The sequence below is a fragment of the Bombina bombina genome, chromosome 5, assembly GCF_027579735.1.
Source record: "Bombina bombina isolate aBomBom1 chromosome 5, aBomBom1.pri, whole genome shotgun sequence".
Lineage (NCBI taxonomy): Eukaryota > Metazoa > Chordata > Amphibia > Anura > Bombinatoridae > Bombina > Bombina bombina.
In genome coordinates, this window is record NC_069503.1 from 696,474,317 (window position 1) to 696,492,782 (window position 18,466).

Sequence of the window (18,466 nt, forward strand, 5' to 3'; positions counted from 1 at the left end):
ATATATATTTAAAAATGATGCGCTATTTACCCCCTTTGCAGCGCTCCACTTGTAATCTTGCCCTTATTAAGAACAACTCTGTTTCCTATATTACTAAACATAGAATATCCAATGTAATCTAACAATTGTAATGTAATTCTACAGAGATTATTCACTAAAATGTTATCTAAAATGACGTAAGGATTGGCGTAAAGTAAGGGGCCATATTAGTCTTATTAGTATGAGAAAAAAGACTTCTAAAGAAGGAAAACAACAAAAGCATATTGTAAAAATGCACTTTATACATAAACGGTGTCATTTTTATGTACAAGCTGATACATTTATATGATAAATGTAAAATACATTACACAGCACATGTGCGGTATAAAAATAATAACAACAAACATATGTAATTTACAGCAATTTACAAACAATGGTCCCAATCCATTTCAGAATAAGTAATACAAATAATCTATTTATTTGTCCCTTACGAAGTGATTCCCACCATAATGCAATATGTTTATTTATTTAGTAAGGATAATAAAACTCTTTTCTTCAGTCGTTGTTACTACAGCATAATAAGTTATTTAGGGTACACTTCTGCATCACAATATGTTTTACTGTGTTGCTATGGTGCGCGTGTGTTTGTGTGTGTTTGGTGTGTGTGTGTGTGTGTGTGTATATATATATATATATATATATATATATATATATGCACACACATGTATTTATAAATTGCAAAATAGACGCAATTAAAAAATATATATTATTTATTTTACTCCCTTTTCATGTAGTTTAAACATTTAACATGTTCTAATACTTAGAAGTTAAAATACAACTTGCTGATTTCTCAGGACTACATGTGCTATATATCTGCCCCTAATTGTCTTTAATTCATAACAGCAATGCACTATATACTAATATTATAGTCAACATTGGAACCAAATCCCAGATTGGCTCCTCTAAATAAGGCAAATGGTAGGTGTAGTTTGGTTATTGATAAATTATTGCAGTAAAAATTATCTTAATTTGTTTTAACAATGTTATGCCATGACTGATATCTTATTCTATAGCAACATAACAGAAATGCCTTGTTATTACCAGGTGTTTACTGTTCCTTTACCAAAGTACATGAAACTTGCATTGTTCAGGCAATTTTAAACAACTTTCCAATTTACTTCTATTAATAAATTGTCTTAGTTATTTTGGTATCCTTTGTTGAAAAGTCAGCTCCAGCGCAGGAATGCATTACTGGGAGCTAGCTGAGGACATTGTGTGAGCCACTGACAAGAGGTGTATAAGTGCAGTCACTAGTCACCAGCTAGCTCCCAGTAGTGCATTGCTTCTCCTGAGCCTACCTCGGTGTACTCTTCGACCAAAAATACCAATAGAATAAGACATATTAGTGGTTTGCTGTATCTGAATCATGAAAGATTCATTTTGACTTTACTGTCCCTTTAAATAGAATTAAAATCTTTATCGATTTTTGTATATTGCACTAATATTTACTTTATATAGATAAAAAAAATTATACAATTTTGTATTGATGTTTTGAAGTCAGCTTTATGTCTCAGATTGTATATTTATTATTAATATTATTATCACTTTAATATGTTTCCAGTATTGACTAATACAATTTACCTTTTGATCTACAGTCAACTTGACAGCAAGATCTTATTTATTTTTCATACAAATATGTTCATCCATACAGCACACTGTAGCATTGTGGGATTTGTTGACACCAATCTGTGATCACATGATATCCTGGCTGGCAGTGCAACAGACACATCAAAAGGGAAGCCATGTTTGATTTAATATTAAACAAAACTAAAATAAAGTTTCTCTGGACATTGTACCGTATGAATTCATCATTTTTTTTAACACAACAGAAATGGAATCTAGCACCTTTACAGAAAGTAATGCAACTTGAGGCACTATTGACTTGATTCAGTATCCACTTCTTTGCTGGTTATTTTTTTTCTCTCTACCTCTTCTTCATGGAAGGCTCTCTGAAGAATCTCATGTATGGAGACTTTAGGTGTTGACTTCCTGTGTCTCCCAACAATGAAATAAATGTAGGGATTCAGTGTGCTATTAAGCACTGTGCAGAACACGCTGGCATAAAATAAACTCACTATATGAACATCTAAAGGCAAAAGATTAAAGTAAAAAAGAAACCACATAAAGCTGAATGGAGTAACTGATAAGATGAATAAAAAAACTGCAGCAATAATAATGACATACAACCTTGGTGGGTACTGTTGTCGTAATGTTCTTTGTATCCTGAAGACCAGAATAAGACTTGAAGTCACCATTAATGGCAGACAAATAGCAATACTTATCACAAATGTCATTATTTCAATTCCTGTACATGTATTTGTCTGGGCCTTAAAATCCTTCGGTGAACAAGCAACATTTTCAATTAGACTCTCAGAGCAGCCAAGAATCCAAAGACAGATACACACAATGGAAGACTGGTTCTTTCGTCGATTACATTGGTACCAAATGGGAAATAAGACAGACAGACACCTTTCTACACTAATAGCTGTGAGGAAGAACATTCCAGAGTATTGTGCAAAATCATAAAATATCTCAGCAAATATATACAATTGTTCTTTTCCTGTAAAATCATCATTTACACTAAGTAATGAATTAAGTTGGATCCCCATTATAAAAACAGTGAACGTTAGAAAGAGGAAGTCAGCCGCTACAAGGTTTATAATATAAACAGTATATTTGTTCTTTGGAATCCTAAAGCAGAGGTACCAGAACACTATTATATTTCCCACCATTCCAAATAAACAAAGCGCTACGGCAGACGAGGCTGCAATAGCAAAATGTATGTTCGCATTTTCATCAAAACCGCTTTCATCCTCGCTTGTATTTAGACCCATATGACTTGTTCCATTGAAATCCATGTTACTAGTTTGGTTGTTCAATTTGAGTCTTGTAAAAAGCCCTTGTGTACCCTATTAAAAACAATAAAAGAAATATTTTAGAAACAAATATATGACCCATTGAATTACTTGCATTAAAAATAATTCCACAAAGCAATATTTTGAGCTGTTGGTTCAGAATCTGTATGTTGATAGGATGAGAGTTTAGTATGTCAGTCTCTGAGGGCAAAGATGAGGGGCTATGCAGTAGTTTAGTAATGGATAATTAGCATTAACCAACTTTTGAGTTTAGTGTCCTCTGAATATAAAGGACTTCATTTTTCAAGCAGAGGAAGCTGCTTTAGAGCCCTTGCAGGGCAGGTTTGGTGATGTGAGCCTGCTTACCGCAAGCTAAGAAGTGGTGCACATATCCACTGCCACTTCTTAACCCACCACAGAGGTGCTCTAAGTGCCAGCTACTTGTATATTGAGCTGTGTTTTTTTCACCATAGCATTGTGAAGATAAACTTTTGTTACCCCAGAAAAAACAAAGCAATATTTGTAGCTATCAAAAGAAACTATAAAACTGCATTATTTACACCAATAACACAACTGAGAAGTTTATTTACAAACAGTTAAACCAAATTATTATAGAGACATTATATATATGCTTTGCGTATGTAGACCTGCATGTATAAATGTTAAAATAGTTTAAAAATTATTTGCAACACTAACCGAGTTTCATTATCTCAGTATATGTAAATAAGGGTATCTACTGCTCTAAGCAATCAGACACCTGGTTTAGCTAAATTACAGCATATTAAAGACAACCTAGTCTACATTATTTGCTTGTGACGTGCACATATTTACACAAAAGAAAGAGGTGCTTAAAGGGACATTAAACACTAAATAAATTCTGGATAGAACGAGGCATTCAAAAAACAAGATTAGTCTGAGAATAACATGCAGATATGTTTTTAAAGTTTTATTAGCTGTTTAAATATTGACAAAATAAGTTTAAAGTTTTAGTGTCTATAAACAATGGGAACGGCCATATTGTAACTTAGGTTACCTTCTCTGCTGTAACCAATCAGTTACAGTTGTAAATAGTTCACTAGAGTGTGTAGCCAATGGCTGTGTGGAATACAACAGTGTTCTGCACTTTCATTTCTATCAGGGACTGAAAAGCTCACAATTTCAGAATGGAGTTGCATGAAAAGGGGGCAAAATAAATAATGAACACAAATTGCAGCGTTTTTCTATATATCAAAGTCTAACATCTCAAAGTGTTTAATGTCCCTTTAATGATCCTTTTAAAATAGTTGGAATAAGAACATGATGCCTTTAAATATATTTTGTTTTAAAGTTGAAAGTTACACATGAAAAGTGTTATTTAAAGGGACACTGTACCCAAATTTTTTCTTTTGTAATTCACAAAGAGCATGCAATTTTGAGCAACTTTCTAATTTACTCCTATTATCAATTTTTCTTCGTTCTCTTGCTATCATTATTTGAAAAAGAAGTCATCTAAGCTTTTTTTTGGTTTCAGTACTCTGGACAGCACTTTTTTATTGGTGGATGGATTTATCCACCAATCAGCAAGGACAACCCAGGTTGTTCACCAAAAATGGGCCGGCATCTAAACTTACATTCTTGCATTTCAAATAAAGATACCAAGAGAATGAAGAAAATTTGATAATAGGAGTAAATTAGAAAGTTGCTTAAAATTTCATGCTCAATCTGAATCATGAAAGAAAAATTTTGGGTACAGTGTCCCTTTAATGCTGGAAATAATGCTCAGTTCCATTAAATTCTTTAAATCCTTAATATTTACATTTCAAAAGCTTTGTTTCTTGCAGACATACTGACTAAATTGTTTAAAATCATATTGACATAGGAACAATTCAGTAACAGTTATTACTCACTAATATCATACAGCAATAATGTCTGTGCTGTTATAGATGCTTTGCCTAGAAATTGTACTGGATATATATATACACTATTAAACATAGTTTGCTTAAAGGACACTAAACTTAATCATCTAAATTTAAAGGGACATTCTAAAAAAAAATGTAATTGTTTAAAAAGTAAGATAATCCCTTTAATTTCCATTCCTCTGTTTTGCATAACTAACACTGATATCTTAATATAATTTTAAAATTACGTCTAAGCCTCTGAAGACTGCCCCCTTATCTCAGTGCTATTTACTATCTCGCATTTTAACCAATTAGTGCTGTTTCATAAATATCTCGATGGGATTGACCACAATGTTATCTATATGGCACACATGAACTAGCACTGTCTGGCTGTGAAAAGGTGATAAAATGCACTGAGATAAGAGGAGGCCTGCAGAGGCATAGAAACAGAAATTTAGAGATTTTAAGTATATTAATATAACAATGTTGCTTGTGCAAAGCCAGGGAACGGGTAGTAAAGGTGTTATCTATATTTTTAAACAATAAAAAAAAATCAGAAGGGTGTAGTTAGTCTTTTTGCACATTGTCAATATAAATTCACTTATGCTGCAGCTCCAAATCCCCCCTGGTCTATGTACAAGGATTGAAGCAGGGCTGGCAGGTCAGGACCTCACTGGGGGAGGGGGGGTGAAAATAAATTAGAAAGTCCAAGATATCCTAACACTTTACAAAGTGCTGGCAGCTCAGCTACTGATTACATTGTCTGGGTTCTATGCAGGGGACATTCTAGCACTAAACACACTGGGGGGCAAGCACCTGCATGATTTACTCACTGACACGCAGCATTTCAGGCTCCTTACCTTTCTCTGTCAATGAACAGCTGGAAGAGTGACCATACTTTCTATTGAGAATAATGCACAGGCAATGCAAACACTAGCTCCTCTGTACGGTCTTCTTAACAGAAAATAATAATTCATATTGAAAGGATAGGGCCCTGCAAAGAGTTAGATTAAATGTAAAGTATACACACAAAAGCAAATACAGAATGTAAAGAAAATGATAGCTGTCTATACTATAGCCACTGGACTGTTAATGATGTATTGGACTTGATGCACCATTTCAGCTCTTCATAGAAAAAATATTAATAATTTGAAAAAAATTATCAGCATTTTGAAAATCGTATTGTTATCTTTAGAGACAAAAAGTTTTTACTAGACAAATAGCACAAATAAATTGTGTTGTTTTTTTTCAAATGCTTAGTAAAAAGTTCTTATAAAAACGAAATAACTTGTGTAACCTACAATAACTGTAACATAATAAACAATCTTTTAAAAAGGACCCATAAATCAGCTAAAAACAGATTACTTACATTTCCCATGATACGAGTGTTGCTTTTATTTACCCATTAATTAGAAAAACAAGGTTTAGCCTGCACCAATTAATATTTTATTATCTCAATGGCTAATCCTTTTTTATTTATATTTTAGACATGTTTATCAGCAATCACATCATGCAACCAAATGCAGAAAATTGTAACTACTAACAAAAAAAATGTAAACATAGACCATAACTTATATTTACAAGTTACATTATAGCTATACATTAAATCTATCTAATGAGAAAGAAAAACAAAGACAAACCAGAAACATATTACATAAATGCCAACTGACCTATAACTTTCTGATGTTGTACCTCAGATCCTCAGTTCTGCACTGCTCGTTCATTTCATACAGGGTTTAGTCAGAAACTACATAAGGTGGTGATTCATGAAATATAATTTGCATAGAAATAAGGGTGTGTCCACTATGAGTATTAGCAAATCATGAGGAAATACTGGAAAGCTTCTTTAAATTAGGTCAGTAGTAAGGTATTTCCCAACATTCACTAAGTATTACCAAAGAGGTACATCATTTCATTGTAGAAAAAAATATCTGGTTCAACTAGTATATTTTCCTTTGTTTTAAATGGACAGTCTACTCCAAAAATGTTATTCTTTAAAAAGATTGATATTCCCTTTATTACCCATTCCCCAGTTTTGCATAACCAACATAGTTATATTAATATACTTTTTACCTTTGTCATTACCTTGTATCTAAGCCTCTGCAGACTGCCCCCTAAGTTAAGTTCGTTTCACAGACTTGAGGCTCCATTACATATGCAGCGTCGCCCACAAAAGCCGGCGCCGCCAGTTTTTACGCGATTTTGCTATTACATATACAGCGCCACATGTAAATGCGGCATGTATATTTCACCCGTCATCCGCAATTTTTACTCCCATAAGATAACATGGGACCGCGTCGCAAATCGGTATCCAATATTCAGCGAGTTACGGAGTTACGTGTCGAAAATGGAGAAATTTTACTCCATTTTCACCTCGCCAAACAAGGCAGCCACAGTTTAAAATATAAACTAACACCTAACGCATGCGCAATATCTATCTACCTGTCAACCGCAATCACTAATAAAGTGTATTAACCCCTATATCCGTCATCAAACCTAAACCGCCAAAGCCCACAACGCAATAAACCTATTAAAGTATTAACCCCTAAACCGCCAAAGCCCACAAAGCAATAAACCTATTAAAGTATTAAGCCCTAAACCGCCAAAGCCCACAACACAATAAAGCTATTAAAGTATTAACCCCTAAACCGCCAAAGCCCACAACGCAATAAACCTAACCCCTAACTTAACCCCCCTAACCTAACACCCCCTAAATGAACCCAAATTACCTAATTTACAAAATACTAAAGTTACTATTAAATTTAAAAAAACCTAACACTACTTTAAAAATACAAATAAACTAAGTATAAATTAAAGGGACAGTCTAATCAAAATTCTGGAGTACACTGTCCCTTTAAGCTACAATAACAGAAAATAAAAAACATCTAAGATTACAGAAAATAATAAAGAAAATTACCAAATTTTACAAAAAATATACCTAATCCCTATGAAAATAAAAAAGGCCCCCCAAAATAAAAACACTCCCTAATCTAATAAACTACCAGTAGCCCTTAAAAGGGTTTTTTGCAGGGCATTGCCCCAAGATAATCAGCTCTTTTTCAAGAAAATACACAACCCCCCAACAGTAAAACCCCCCACCCACCAAAACCCCCCAAATAAAATAACCTAACACTAAAAACCCTAAACTACCCATTGCCCTGAAAGGGGCATTTGTTGGGCATTGTCCTTAAAAGGGCATTCAGCTTTTTTACTGCCCACCCTATCTAAATAAAATAAACCCCCTCAAAAATCCCTTAAAAAACCCAAAGTCTAACCCCCAAGTGGTACTCACCTGTCCTGAAGTCTGGCAGATAAGGTCCTGTTCCAGGCAGTGAAGTCTTCTTCCAAGCGTCAACCTCTTCTTTCCTCTTCCAGGAACCAGCCGTCTCGGAGCGCAGGGCGGAGCTGAAGACTGATGACTGCGGAGCAGAAGACCGGCGACCCTGGAACTGAAGACTGGCGACCGCCAAAAGAATTTCAGTAGCTCTTATCCTATTGGCTGATTTGAACAGCCAATTGGATTTCAGTAGCTCTCATCCTATTGGCTAATTTGAATTTGAAGGCTCAAATCAGCCAATAGGAATTCAAGGGACGCCATTTTTAATTGCCTACTTTGAATTCCTATTCAGTGTGCCTGAGATCGTATGAAGAGGATCCTCCACGCTCCATGGTTCCGCGGTCACTGGTCTTAAGTTCCAGGGTCGCCGGTCTTCAGTTCCAGGGTTGCCGGTCTTCAGCTCTGCGGTCATCGGTCTTCAGTTCCGCCCTCTGCTCCGCTCCGGCTGGTTCCTGAAAGAATAAAGAAGAGGTTGCCGCTTGGAAGAAGACTTTACTGCCTGGAACAGGACCTTCTCCGCCGGACTTCAGGACAGGTGAGTACCACTTGGGGGTTAGACTTAGGGTTTTTTAAGGGATTTTTGGGGGGTTTTATTTTATTTAGATAGGGTGGGCAGTAAAAGAGCTAAATGTCCTTTAAAGGGCAATGCCCAACAAATGCCCTTTTTCAGGGCAATGGGTAGTTTGGGGGTTTTAGTGTTAGGTTATTTTATTTGGGGTTTTGGTAGGAAGGGGGTTTTACTGTTGGGGGGTGGTTATGTATTTTCTTGAAAAAGAGCTGATTATCTTGGGGCAATGCCCTGCAAAAAGCCCTTTTAAGGGCTACTGGTAGTTTATTAAATTAGGGGGTGTTTTTATTTTGGGGGGGCTTTTTTTATTTTCATAGTGATTAGGTATAAGTTTTGTAAAATTTGGTAATTTTCTTTATTATTTTCTGTAATCTTAGATTTTTTTATTTTCTGTAATTGTAGCTTAAAGGGACAGTGTACTCCAGAATTTTTATTAGACTGTCCCTTTAATTTTTTAGTGTTAGGTTCTTTTATTTCGGGGGGTTTGGTGGGTGGGGGGGTATTACTGTTAGGGGGGACTTTGTGTATTTTTTGTAAAAGAGACGATTATCTTGGGGCAATGCCTTGCAAAAAGCCCTTTTAAGGGCTATTGGTAGTTTATTCTTAGAGTAGGGGGTGTTTTTAGATTTTTTTATTTTCTGTAATTGTAGCTTAAAGGGACAGTCTTCTCCAGAATTTTGATTAGACTGTCCCTTTAATTTATACTTAGTTTATTTGTATTTTTAAAGTAGTGTTAGTTTTTTTTTTATTTAATAGTAACTTTAGTATTTTGTAAATTAGGTAATTTGGGTTCATTTAGGGGGTGTTAGGTTAGGGGGGGTAAGGTTAGGGGTTAGGTTTAGGGCTTATTAATACTTTAAAAGGTTTATTGCATTGTGGGTTAATGGCAGATTAGGGGTTAATAGTTTTAATGAGCTTATTGCGTTGTGGATTAATGGCGGATTAAGGGTTAATAGTTTTGATAGGTAGTTTGCAATGTTGGGATTGGCGGATTTAGGGGTTAATAATTTAGTTATTACTTGCGGTGTGGGTTTGATGGCGGATATAGGGGTTAATAGTTTAATTAGGCTTATTGCGTTGTGGGGGGTTGTCGGTCTACGGGTTAATACATTTATTATTAGTAGTGAGAGGGGGGATTACGGATATAGGGGTTTTTACATGCCGGGCTTATTTTTGGGAGACGTGTTAGACTTTTACGGGAGATTTGTTATTTTCTTTACTTTTCTTAGGCGCTAGCAGTTTCTAAAGTGCTGTAAGTCACTGGCGACTCCAGAAGTTTGATTTACGCTCATTTCTTGACATCACTAGTTTATCCAACTTACGGCACTTTATGAGCTGCTGGCACCGTATATGTGATACCCCGATGTGCGAGGTGAAATTACGGGCGGCGCGGGTTGCAGTGCCTGTGCTGAAGCCTGTGCCATATATGTAATTGCGCCCTTGCATTTTATCCAGTGTCCTCTCATAAGTAACTTCACATGCGTGAGAACAATGTTACCAATATGGAAACTAATTCCCAATAGCTGAGAAAAACTATCAAATGCATTCAGATAAGAGGCGGCCTTCAAAGGATTCGAAATTAGCATATGAAAAGATTTCAACTAAGAATACCAAGAGAACAAAGCAAATTTGATGATAGAAATTGGAAAGTGGTTTAAAATTACATGCCCTATCTGAATCATGAAAGTTATTAAAAATGAACCAGTATATATTTAAAAAATCTAGTGCAAGCAATTTTTTCCTAGCACGTCAATTATATTAACAACATCATTCTAGCATCACTATTATTTTAGTAAAAGCAAACTATATGCGGCTCACTAAATAATGTCAGCTCATTAAAGCAATTTACTATGAGCAGGAGCCAAGGAGTTTCTGTCCCACCTGCTATAACACTAGCACCTATATTATATAGACACCATTGCTATCAGTGTTTAACCCTAACTATCAGGCTCCAGGATACTTACAGGTGCATGTCCCAGACCTCGCTAGAAAGAGGATGTTTAGCGTGGCTAGTGGCTTGGGGTGCATTGCCTGGTGCCCAATGTTGGATTCTGAGAAGAGGTTTAGCACTAAGGAGAGCAAGGTATATGAAGAGGAGTGCACTTAGGTTAGAGCATAGGGGGCTCATGTTGATGTAAATATTAGCTTGCATGTGTTTACCTGTGCTAATGATTATTTATGCTAGTCAATCAAAAATGACCTTGCAGCAGAATCAGCAGCAGAATTCACACAGGAAGTGCTAAAATGCCTCTGAAAACATCATTCTGAGCTTTGTTAGTGTTCATCAAAAGACCTTGCCATTTCTATTCCTGAGCTGTCTTCTTTGTTATGACTGATTGCTATTTGGATTATGTTTCTAGCATTATCCCTTTCTATACTGAGATTTCTAGACTGTTTTACATGGATTACCCATTTGTCTGCTCTGATTTCTTTGATGCCTCATTTCTGCTGGATATACTGATACCTGACCATGGTCTGCCCTACTTACTCTTCTGTGTTCTGGGTATATATGCTTTTGGTTCTGGTTCTTCTCTTCTGTTTATGACTATGGCTTGCATCTGACTACAGCTCACAGAATATCTCAGCCATAAAGCAAAGTAATTACCCATTTACCTTATAAACTGCAACATTCTCCACTGCAAGTTAAAATAAAGTGGTCTCTAAATTGCAATTACAACTGTCCCCAAAAATTCTATTAACATTAAAGGGACAGTCTAGGCCAAAATAAACTTTCATGATTCAGATAGAGCATGTAATTTTAAACAATTTTCCAATTTACTTTTATCACCAATTTTTCTTTTTTCTCTTGGTATTCTTAGTTGAAAGCTTAACCTAGGAGGTTCATATGCTAATTTCTTAGACCTTGAAGCCCACCTCTTTCAGATTGCATTTTAACAGTTTTTAACCACTAGAGGGTGTTAGTTCACATATTTGCTTGTGCACGTGAAGTAATCTGGGAGCAGGCACTGATTGGCTAGACTGCAAGTCTGTGAAAAGAACTGAAAAAAGGGGAAGTTTGCAGAGGCTTAGATACAAGATAATCACAGAGGTTAAAAGTATATTATTATAACTGTGTTGGTTATGCAAAACTGGGAAATAGATAATAAAGGGATTATCTATCTTTTTAAACAATAAAAATTCTGGTGTAGACTGTCCCTTTAACAACATCACAACAGGATACTATTTAATATATAGCAGTCGTAAACTAAAAAGAAGCAGAAGAGTGCAAAGATTAAGAAACGGGGACCTGTCTGTTGTAGAAGAATAAAGATCCTTCCACTAGGCTTCAGTTAATGACAATTTAAAGGGACAGTCTAGTCAAAATTAAACTTTCATGATTCAGATAGAGCACGCAATTTTTAGCAACTTTCAAATGTACTCCTATTATCAATTTTTCTTTGTTCTCTTGGAATCTTTATTTGAATGTAAGCTTTGGAACTGGCCCATTTTTGGTTCAGAACCTGGGTAGCACTTTCTAATTGGTGTCTACCCAGGTGCTGAACAAAAATGGACCGGCTTCTAAGCTTACATTCTGATTTTTCAAATAAAGATAACAAGAGAATGAAGACAAATTGGTAATAGAAGTAAATTAGAAGGTTGATTAAAATTGCATGCGCTATCTGAATCATGAATGTTTCATTTTGACTAGACTATCCTTTTAAGGGAACCTGTGTTTGCAATGCATTATTTAAATTACAAATTATGTAATTACTCAGAATATTGTTGTCATCTAATTTGTGTGTGTAACTTCGTATTACTAATTATTTTACTTTTTTTTAAAATATACTTTCTACATGTATTTAACTAATATGGTCAACAAATCAGACCCTGTCATTAGTAATATCTTGTTACATAATTAGGGTTTATAAACACTACTCATGTAATTTCCTGCTACTGTTATTAATATTAATATTTATCTGCAAGAAATGAATGTTGTTACACTCGCTTGGCATGTTTATTGTGTAATGTTGCTCCATAATTATAAACCTTATTATAGATTGTTATTTAAATATCCCCAATTGGAATTTAGAAACAGAAAAATATTTCTACAATGTTCCCCATACCAGGGAGTTTTCTGCTGAGGCTGCTTAATATATTCTGATCTATAGCCTTAGGGGTGTCAACGTTAGGAGTCTGGATAACATGATTTGCATAAGTCCCCTCATCACAACCACAAATGGTGACTCAGGGCCTTATGATATAATTCTCTCTTCTCTTGTGATATTGTCTAAGAAGTCTTGTCTGCACTGCAAAGTCCATAAAGATTATTTTAGAACAGCAAATTTAAGCATGAGAACTATTTATCTATTTACAAGGGATTCTGAGTATGAATGAGAGGCACATACAGTGTAACACAAAGCTCAAAAAAGCTGACAAAGATTTTTTGTGATTCCTCTCCACACTGGTGAGTGTTTAATCATCAGGTCGTCACTCTGTGCAGTGCCGGCTGGTGACTTTTGAATATGGTGGGGCGCTAGACCACACCCTCTATTTAAGCACCATCCTCATATTGCTCCGCCCTTCATAATGCTCCGTCCCTCACAAGGCACCGCCCTTTTAAAACAGTGTAGTTATTTGTTTTTCAAAAGCAAAAGGTACTAGATACTCATTTGTGCCAGACTACCCCACTTTATTTAAGTTCCACCCCACCCATTTAAACCAGTGTAGTTCTGTGTTTTAGGTATATGATATTTCACACTTTTTTGGAGGGTGGGATTTCTTACATTATTGTAAAAATAAACTAAAAACATTTTCTTTAAAAAAAAAAATGTTTTCATTTCTTCAAAGAAACAAACCATGAACACATTACATTACATTTGACAAATTTGTAAGTGGAAAGGCGACACAAACCATGTACACATTACATTTGACAAACATTACTACATTTGACAAACTGGTTAGTGGAAAGGCAGCAGCACAAAACATGTATAAAACATCCCAACCTGGGGTGGACAAGGCAGCAGCACATTTTTTTGAGGATAAGGCTACAAAACAATTCGAGGATAAAGCTGCACAACATTTTTGAAGATACAGCTTGAAAAAAACTTGTAGAAAAAGTGCAAAGATTGTAGAAACAAAGAGCAAACATTGTAGAAACAAAGTGCAAAAATTGTAGAAACAAAGTGCAAAATTGTAGAAACAAAGTGCAAAAATTGGAGAACTGCATCCAAAAAAAAGTCCACAACTGTAAACTTTAGATCATCTTCATATGACCAATACCATTTTTTTGATGTAAAAGACATGACATATCTCAAAACAGTTCAACACGCTTTTAGCACACCATAATTTGTTTGACATTTGGCGTTCTCTACATCCCACATCCAGGGACTATTTGTGCTATAACTCCTACTCGCGCATAGACTTAAGTTTTGCGAGCCACACCTTCTAGACTCCATACAAACCATTGACATGCCAAATTGCACTTGGTCTGATCACTCCCCAGTACAGATGACTATGCACTCCCCAATTTCGGCAACCTCTAGACCTTTATGGAAGCTACCTGAGTTTCTCCTTGCTGACCTAGACAATGTAAACCAAATTATTAAAGAAATTAAACAATTTATATCCATTAATGACAATGGAGCTGTAAGTGATTATTGCCTATGGAGCTCGTTCAAGGCCTATATACAGGGCATATTCCTTAAGCTCGCATCTACCCATAGAAAAAAGCAGGGAGGAACCTTGGCACAACTGCATATTCGCCTTCGCTCCCTATTATCCCAACACAAAACCACGCTTGACCCTCTTGTTCTTGCCCAAGCTGAGTCAATTAAATCCCAAATTTCTAAAATAGAAAATGCTAAAATGCACTGGCAACTACAAAAAGTCAAACAATTATACTAGGCGAAAGGGAATAAGGCTGATCGCCTCTTAGCCCACAAATTAAGACAACGAGCGGCTGACGCCCGTATTCCATATATTAAGACGCCTGACGGTCAAGTCAGACTCCCGTCAGACATAGGTAAAGCATTCGCTAAATACTACCATGAACTGTACAATCTAAAAAGCTCCCAAGGCTGTACTGTACCTACCTCCTCCACAATAAAGTCTTTCCTTGACCAACTATCCCTCCTGACCCAAACTGACGAATATAAAGAACTCCTTGACTCACCTTTCACCCCACAGGAGATAACTTTAGCTATTAATTCCCTGAAATCCCATACAAAAAGTATAGTTCTCTCATTGTCCGCCTACTTACTAGAGTCTTTTCCTTAGCCAGACAGTCTGGAGCTCTACCCCCTGAATTTCTTACTGCAACAATAGTCACCATTCCAAAACCTGGCAAGGACCCCAATATCTGTGAGAATTTTCGTCCTATATCCCTCCTTAACGTTGACACAAAGCTCTTTGCCAAGATCCTTCCCTCTTTGATATATTGGGACCAAGTGGGATTTACGATGGGCAGAGTGGGCCCCGACAATACTAGGCATATTCTGAATATCTTTTTTGAGGCCAAGCGTGAAAACATACCCTGCACCACCTTAGCCCTTAATGCTGAAAAAGCATTTGACCGCATGAATTGGCTTTACCTTTTTGAAGTTTTAGAAAAGTTTGGCTTTCCACCGCATTTCTACACGTATGTCAAGGCCCTATATGCCTCCCCTTCAGCTACAGTTAGAGGATTGGGGTTTTTATCTCCTTCCTTCCCTATCACAAATGGTACAAGACAGGGGTGTCCCCTGTCCCCCTTGATTTTTGCGTTGATCATGGAGCCTTTAGCTGAAGCTATAAGATCCTGTAACGAAATTAAAGGGGTAGTAATAGCGGGAGTACCTCAAAAGACCGCATTGTTTGCCGATGACCTCACCATTTTTTAGGAGATCCTACTCATTCTCTTCCTGCCCTTTTTGATCTTCTGCAGACTTTTGGAAAGATCAGCTATTATGAACTAAATGTAAACAAAACGGACGCTTATGCGATCAATATCCCTGATGCAGAATATAATGACCTTAAAAAACTATACACATTCAATTGGTCATGGCAAAGGATTAAACATCTAGGAGTCTTTCTCTCCTGTAGTATCTCGACTATTGCCAAATCCAACTTCTACCCACTCCTTCATTCCTTCCAAAAATCCGTAGACCATTGGAATGTACCAAGTATCTCATGGCTGGGTAGAGTTGCAGCCTTTAAAATGACATTACTCCCTAAACTCACCTATCTCTTTAGAACCCTACTGATACCCATACCTAAATCACTCATTGGAAAATTTCAGCTTCTTTGCAACAAATTCATATGGAAGTACAAACACCCGAGTGTGACCACTAGAATCTTGCAACAACCGTTGTTGAGTGGGGGTGCTGGCGCTCCCAACCTAGCCTACTATCATGAAGCCTCTAGGCTAGCACATATCCTCCCATGGAATTCTGATACCTCAGATTGTAAATGGTGGATATTGGAGCAGGCTACTTTGCCCAACTCACTTACACTTTTAGATTTACTATGGATTCCTAAACATACATGAGTTTTATTTTCCATTCAAAACTATATCGTCCTCTCAGCCCTGCATTTCTGGGATAAAATCCGATCTCTCCCCCAAATAGCTCCACATCCCTTGCCGATTCACTCACTGTCTGGTCTACTTCGAGCCCTCATAGATTCACACCCGTCTATATGGTATTCCCATGGTATCACCACTATGCAGGATCTCTTTCCTGGTGGACAATTAATCTCACTCACAAACTTTCGCTCCACATACCAGCCCTCCCACCAGCTCCTATTATTTGAATTTTGGCGGCTAAGAAGCCTTCTCCAGTCATGGCGATTTACCATTCTTCCGTTGTGAGCTCCCACTTGTTGGGAGCGACGTTGGAACACAGCTAAAAGAATCCCTAGAGCATTGTCCATATCTTATCGAGATGTGCTCAATCCTCCTACTTACTATAAATCACCCTACATCGTCTCATGGGAGTCTGCCCTTCGATTTCACGCCACCCCTCAGGACTGGTCTTAGGCCATGTTAATCCCGAAACAAGCTCTCCATTGTGTTACATTACTAGAACTATATCTTAAGGTGTGCATGCAGTGGCACTTGACACCCTTGAGGCTTATTAAGATATCCTCCCTAAATTCCCCACTATGCTGGAGAGGTTGTGGGGAAGTCGGATCGCCGGCTCATGTATGGTGGGAATGCCCCTCTTTGACTCCCCTCTGGACTATGCTATCCCATAGATGCTATGCACTAGACCCCACTTTGTGGACGAAACTGCAAACTGTGTTGTTTCACCTATCCATTGGGTCTCCCCTCTCTCCCACGGGCCTACTTAGCATTTACCTGTTGATGGCTACTAAGTTGGCTATTGCCCGTCTCTGGAAACAGGCTACACTACCTACCTGGAGTGACGTCACTAAAATTATGGACTATTTTGAGGTGATGGAGAGTCCTATCTTCACTATTAATAACATAATAAACCTGCACTGCCAGACTTGGGAATTATGGAAAGCGGTTAGATAACACTGCAAATACAATGGACCTGAAGCCATTTTGGTGGAGGGCAACAAACTCCTGACTAGACAGAACTGCAAATGTGAAAAACTAAGAGCCGTGCTGGTTAGGCTTGACAGATCTTTTGCTCTCTCTTCCTACTCTTTCTTCTCTTCCTTCCCTCTCTTCCCCTTGCATTAGCTATACCCTTTTTCCTCCAGCACAAAATCACCTCCCCCCCTTCATTTCCCTATCCCCCCTCCTTCTTCCCCTTTTTCTTTTTTTTTTTTTTTTCTCTTACCTAATCCGGCACACTTTGTCTTACGCTTTGACCCAATAATTGTCCTTGTTCACAAGCCTGCTCTTTTCTTTTTCAGTTTAATAGAATTACGTGACTATCAACACCTCCCACATTGCGCGATAGTATTCTCACAATTATAGTCTGTTGTTATTTATATTTGCAGACCAAATGTATCATAAGAGATCTTGTACTCTTGTCTTTTGTTGTTGTAATATTGCTATGACTAAATAAAACTTTTTTTTGAAAACCAAAAAAAAAAAAAAGACATGACATATGAAGGAAGGGCTTTTTTCCAGAAAAGGGACAGATGCTTTGAGTTTACCTGAGCATTATTAAAGTTTATCCATGAATGATAATATTGAATGTTGGTAGTATGTCTTTTACAGGCCTTTTAGTTAATCTAAGCTTAGATTCTTAAGATTTATAAAGGAAGCTTGCCCTGCGGTTCTTTAGAGAAGCAAACTTTTCAATAACTTTTTTTATTAAAATCAGGTATGTCATTGACTAGCTGCTTTTCAATAGATAGTGTTGCTAAAGCATTCAAGCGATCATCAGTCATAGTGCTTCTCAAAAAGGTTTTTATTCTCTTTAAAGTTGAAAAGCATCTCTCTTTTTCAGCAGTTGTCATCGGAGTTGTGATTAAAATTTTTAGCAATGTGACGATCTCATTAAAATCACAGCAGATGTTATTCCACACTAAAAATGAAAAAAGATCAACTGCTCCACTGCAGGAACGAAATTCTCTATTTTTATATATATAACACTGAGTGTAATGCTTCTTTGTCTATCATTGGATATGCATTCACAGTGTCATCCAGTGCACTGCAAGGAAAAGTATTGACATATTTGTCAAACATATTTCTCAAAGAGGCTGGCACTTACAAGATGCTTTGAAAAAGAAAAGCGTTCCTTTCAATTAACAATTACTATGTCACACACCTGCTTTCCAATTTGATTTAAGTTTGTGATATCTTTTTCATTGTGTTTATGTTCTACTTGCATTTGTGCCAATTTTCCTTCGATGCGTTCAACAGATTCTTCCCTAATCCTTTGAATGCTGCTGG

The 18,466-nt window shown here is 36.7% G+C and overlaps 1 protein-coding gene across 1 annotated transcript; it reads right to left on the minus strand.

Moving 5' to 3' along the window:
- Window positions 1-263: 263 nt before the first annotated feature.
- On the minus strand, window positions 264-6,497 carry LOC128659474 (mas-related G-protein coupled receptor member D). Its single transcript, XM_053713096.1, has 3 exons — window positions 6,442-6,497; window positions 5,632-5,765; window positions 264-2,948 (listed from the first exon to the last, which is right to left on the minus strand). Exon 3 carries the CDS (start codon window positions 2,895-2,897, stop codon window positions 1,914-1,916), a length of 984 nt encoding a protein of 327 aa, XP_053569071.1. The 5' UTR covers window positions 2,898-2,948; window positions 5,632-5,765; window positions 6,442-6,497; the 3' UTR covers window positions 264-1,913.
- Between the last annotated feature and the right edge of the window lie 11,969 nt (window positions 6,498-18,466).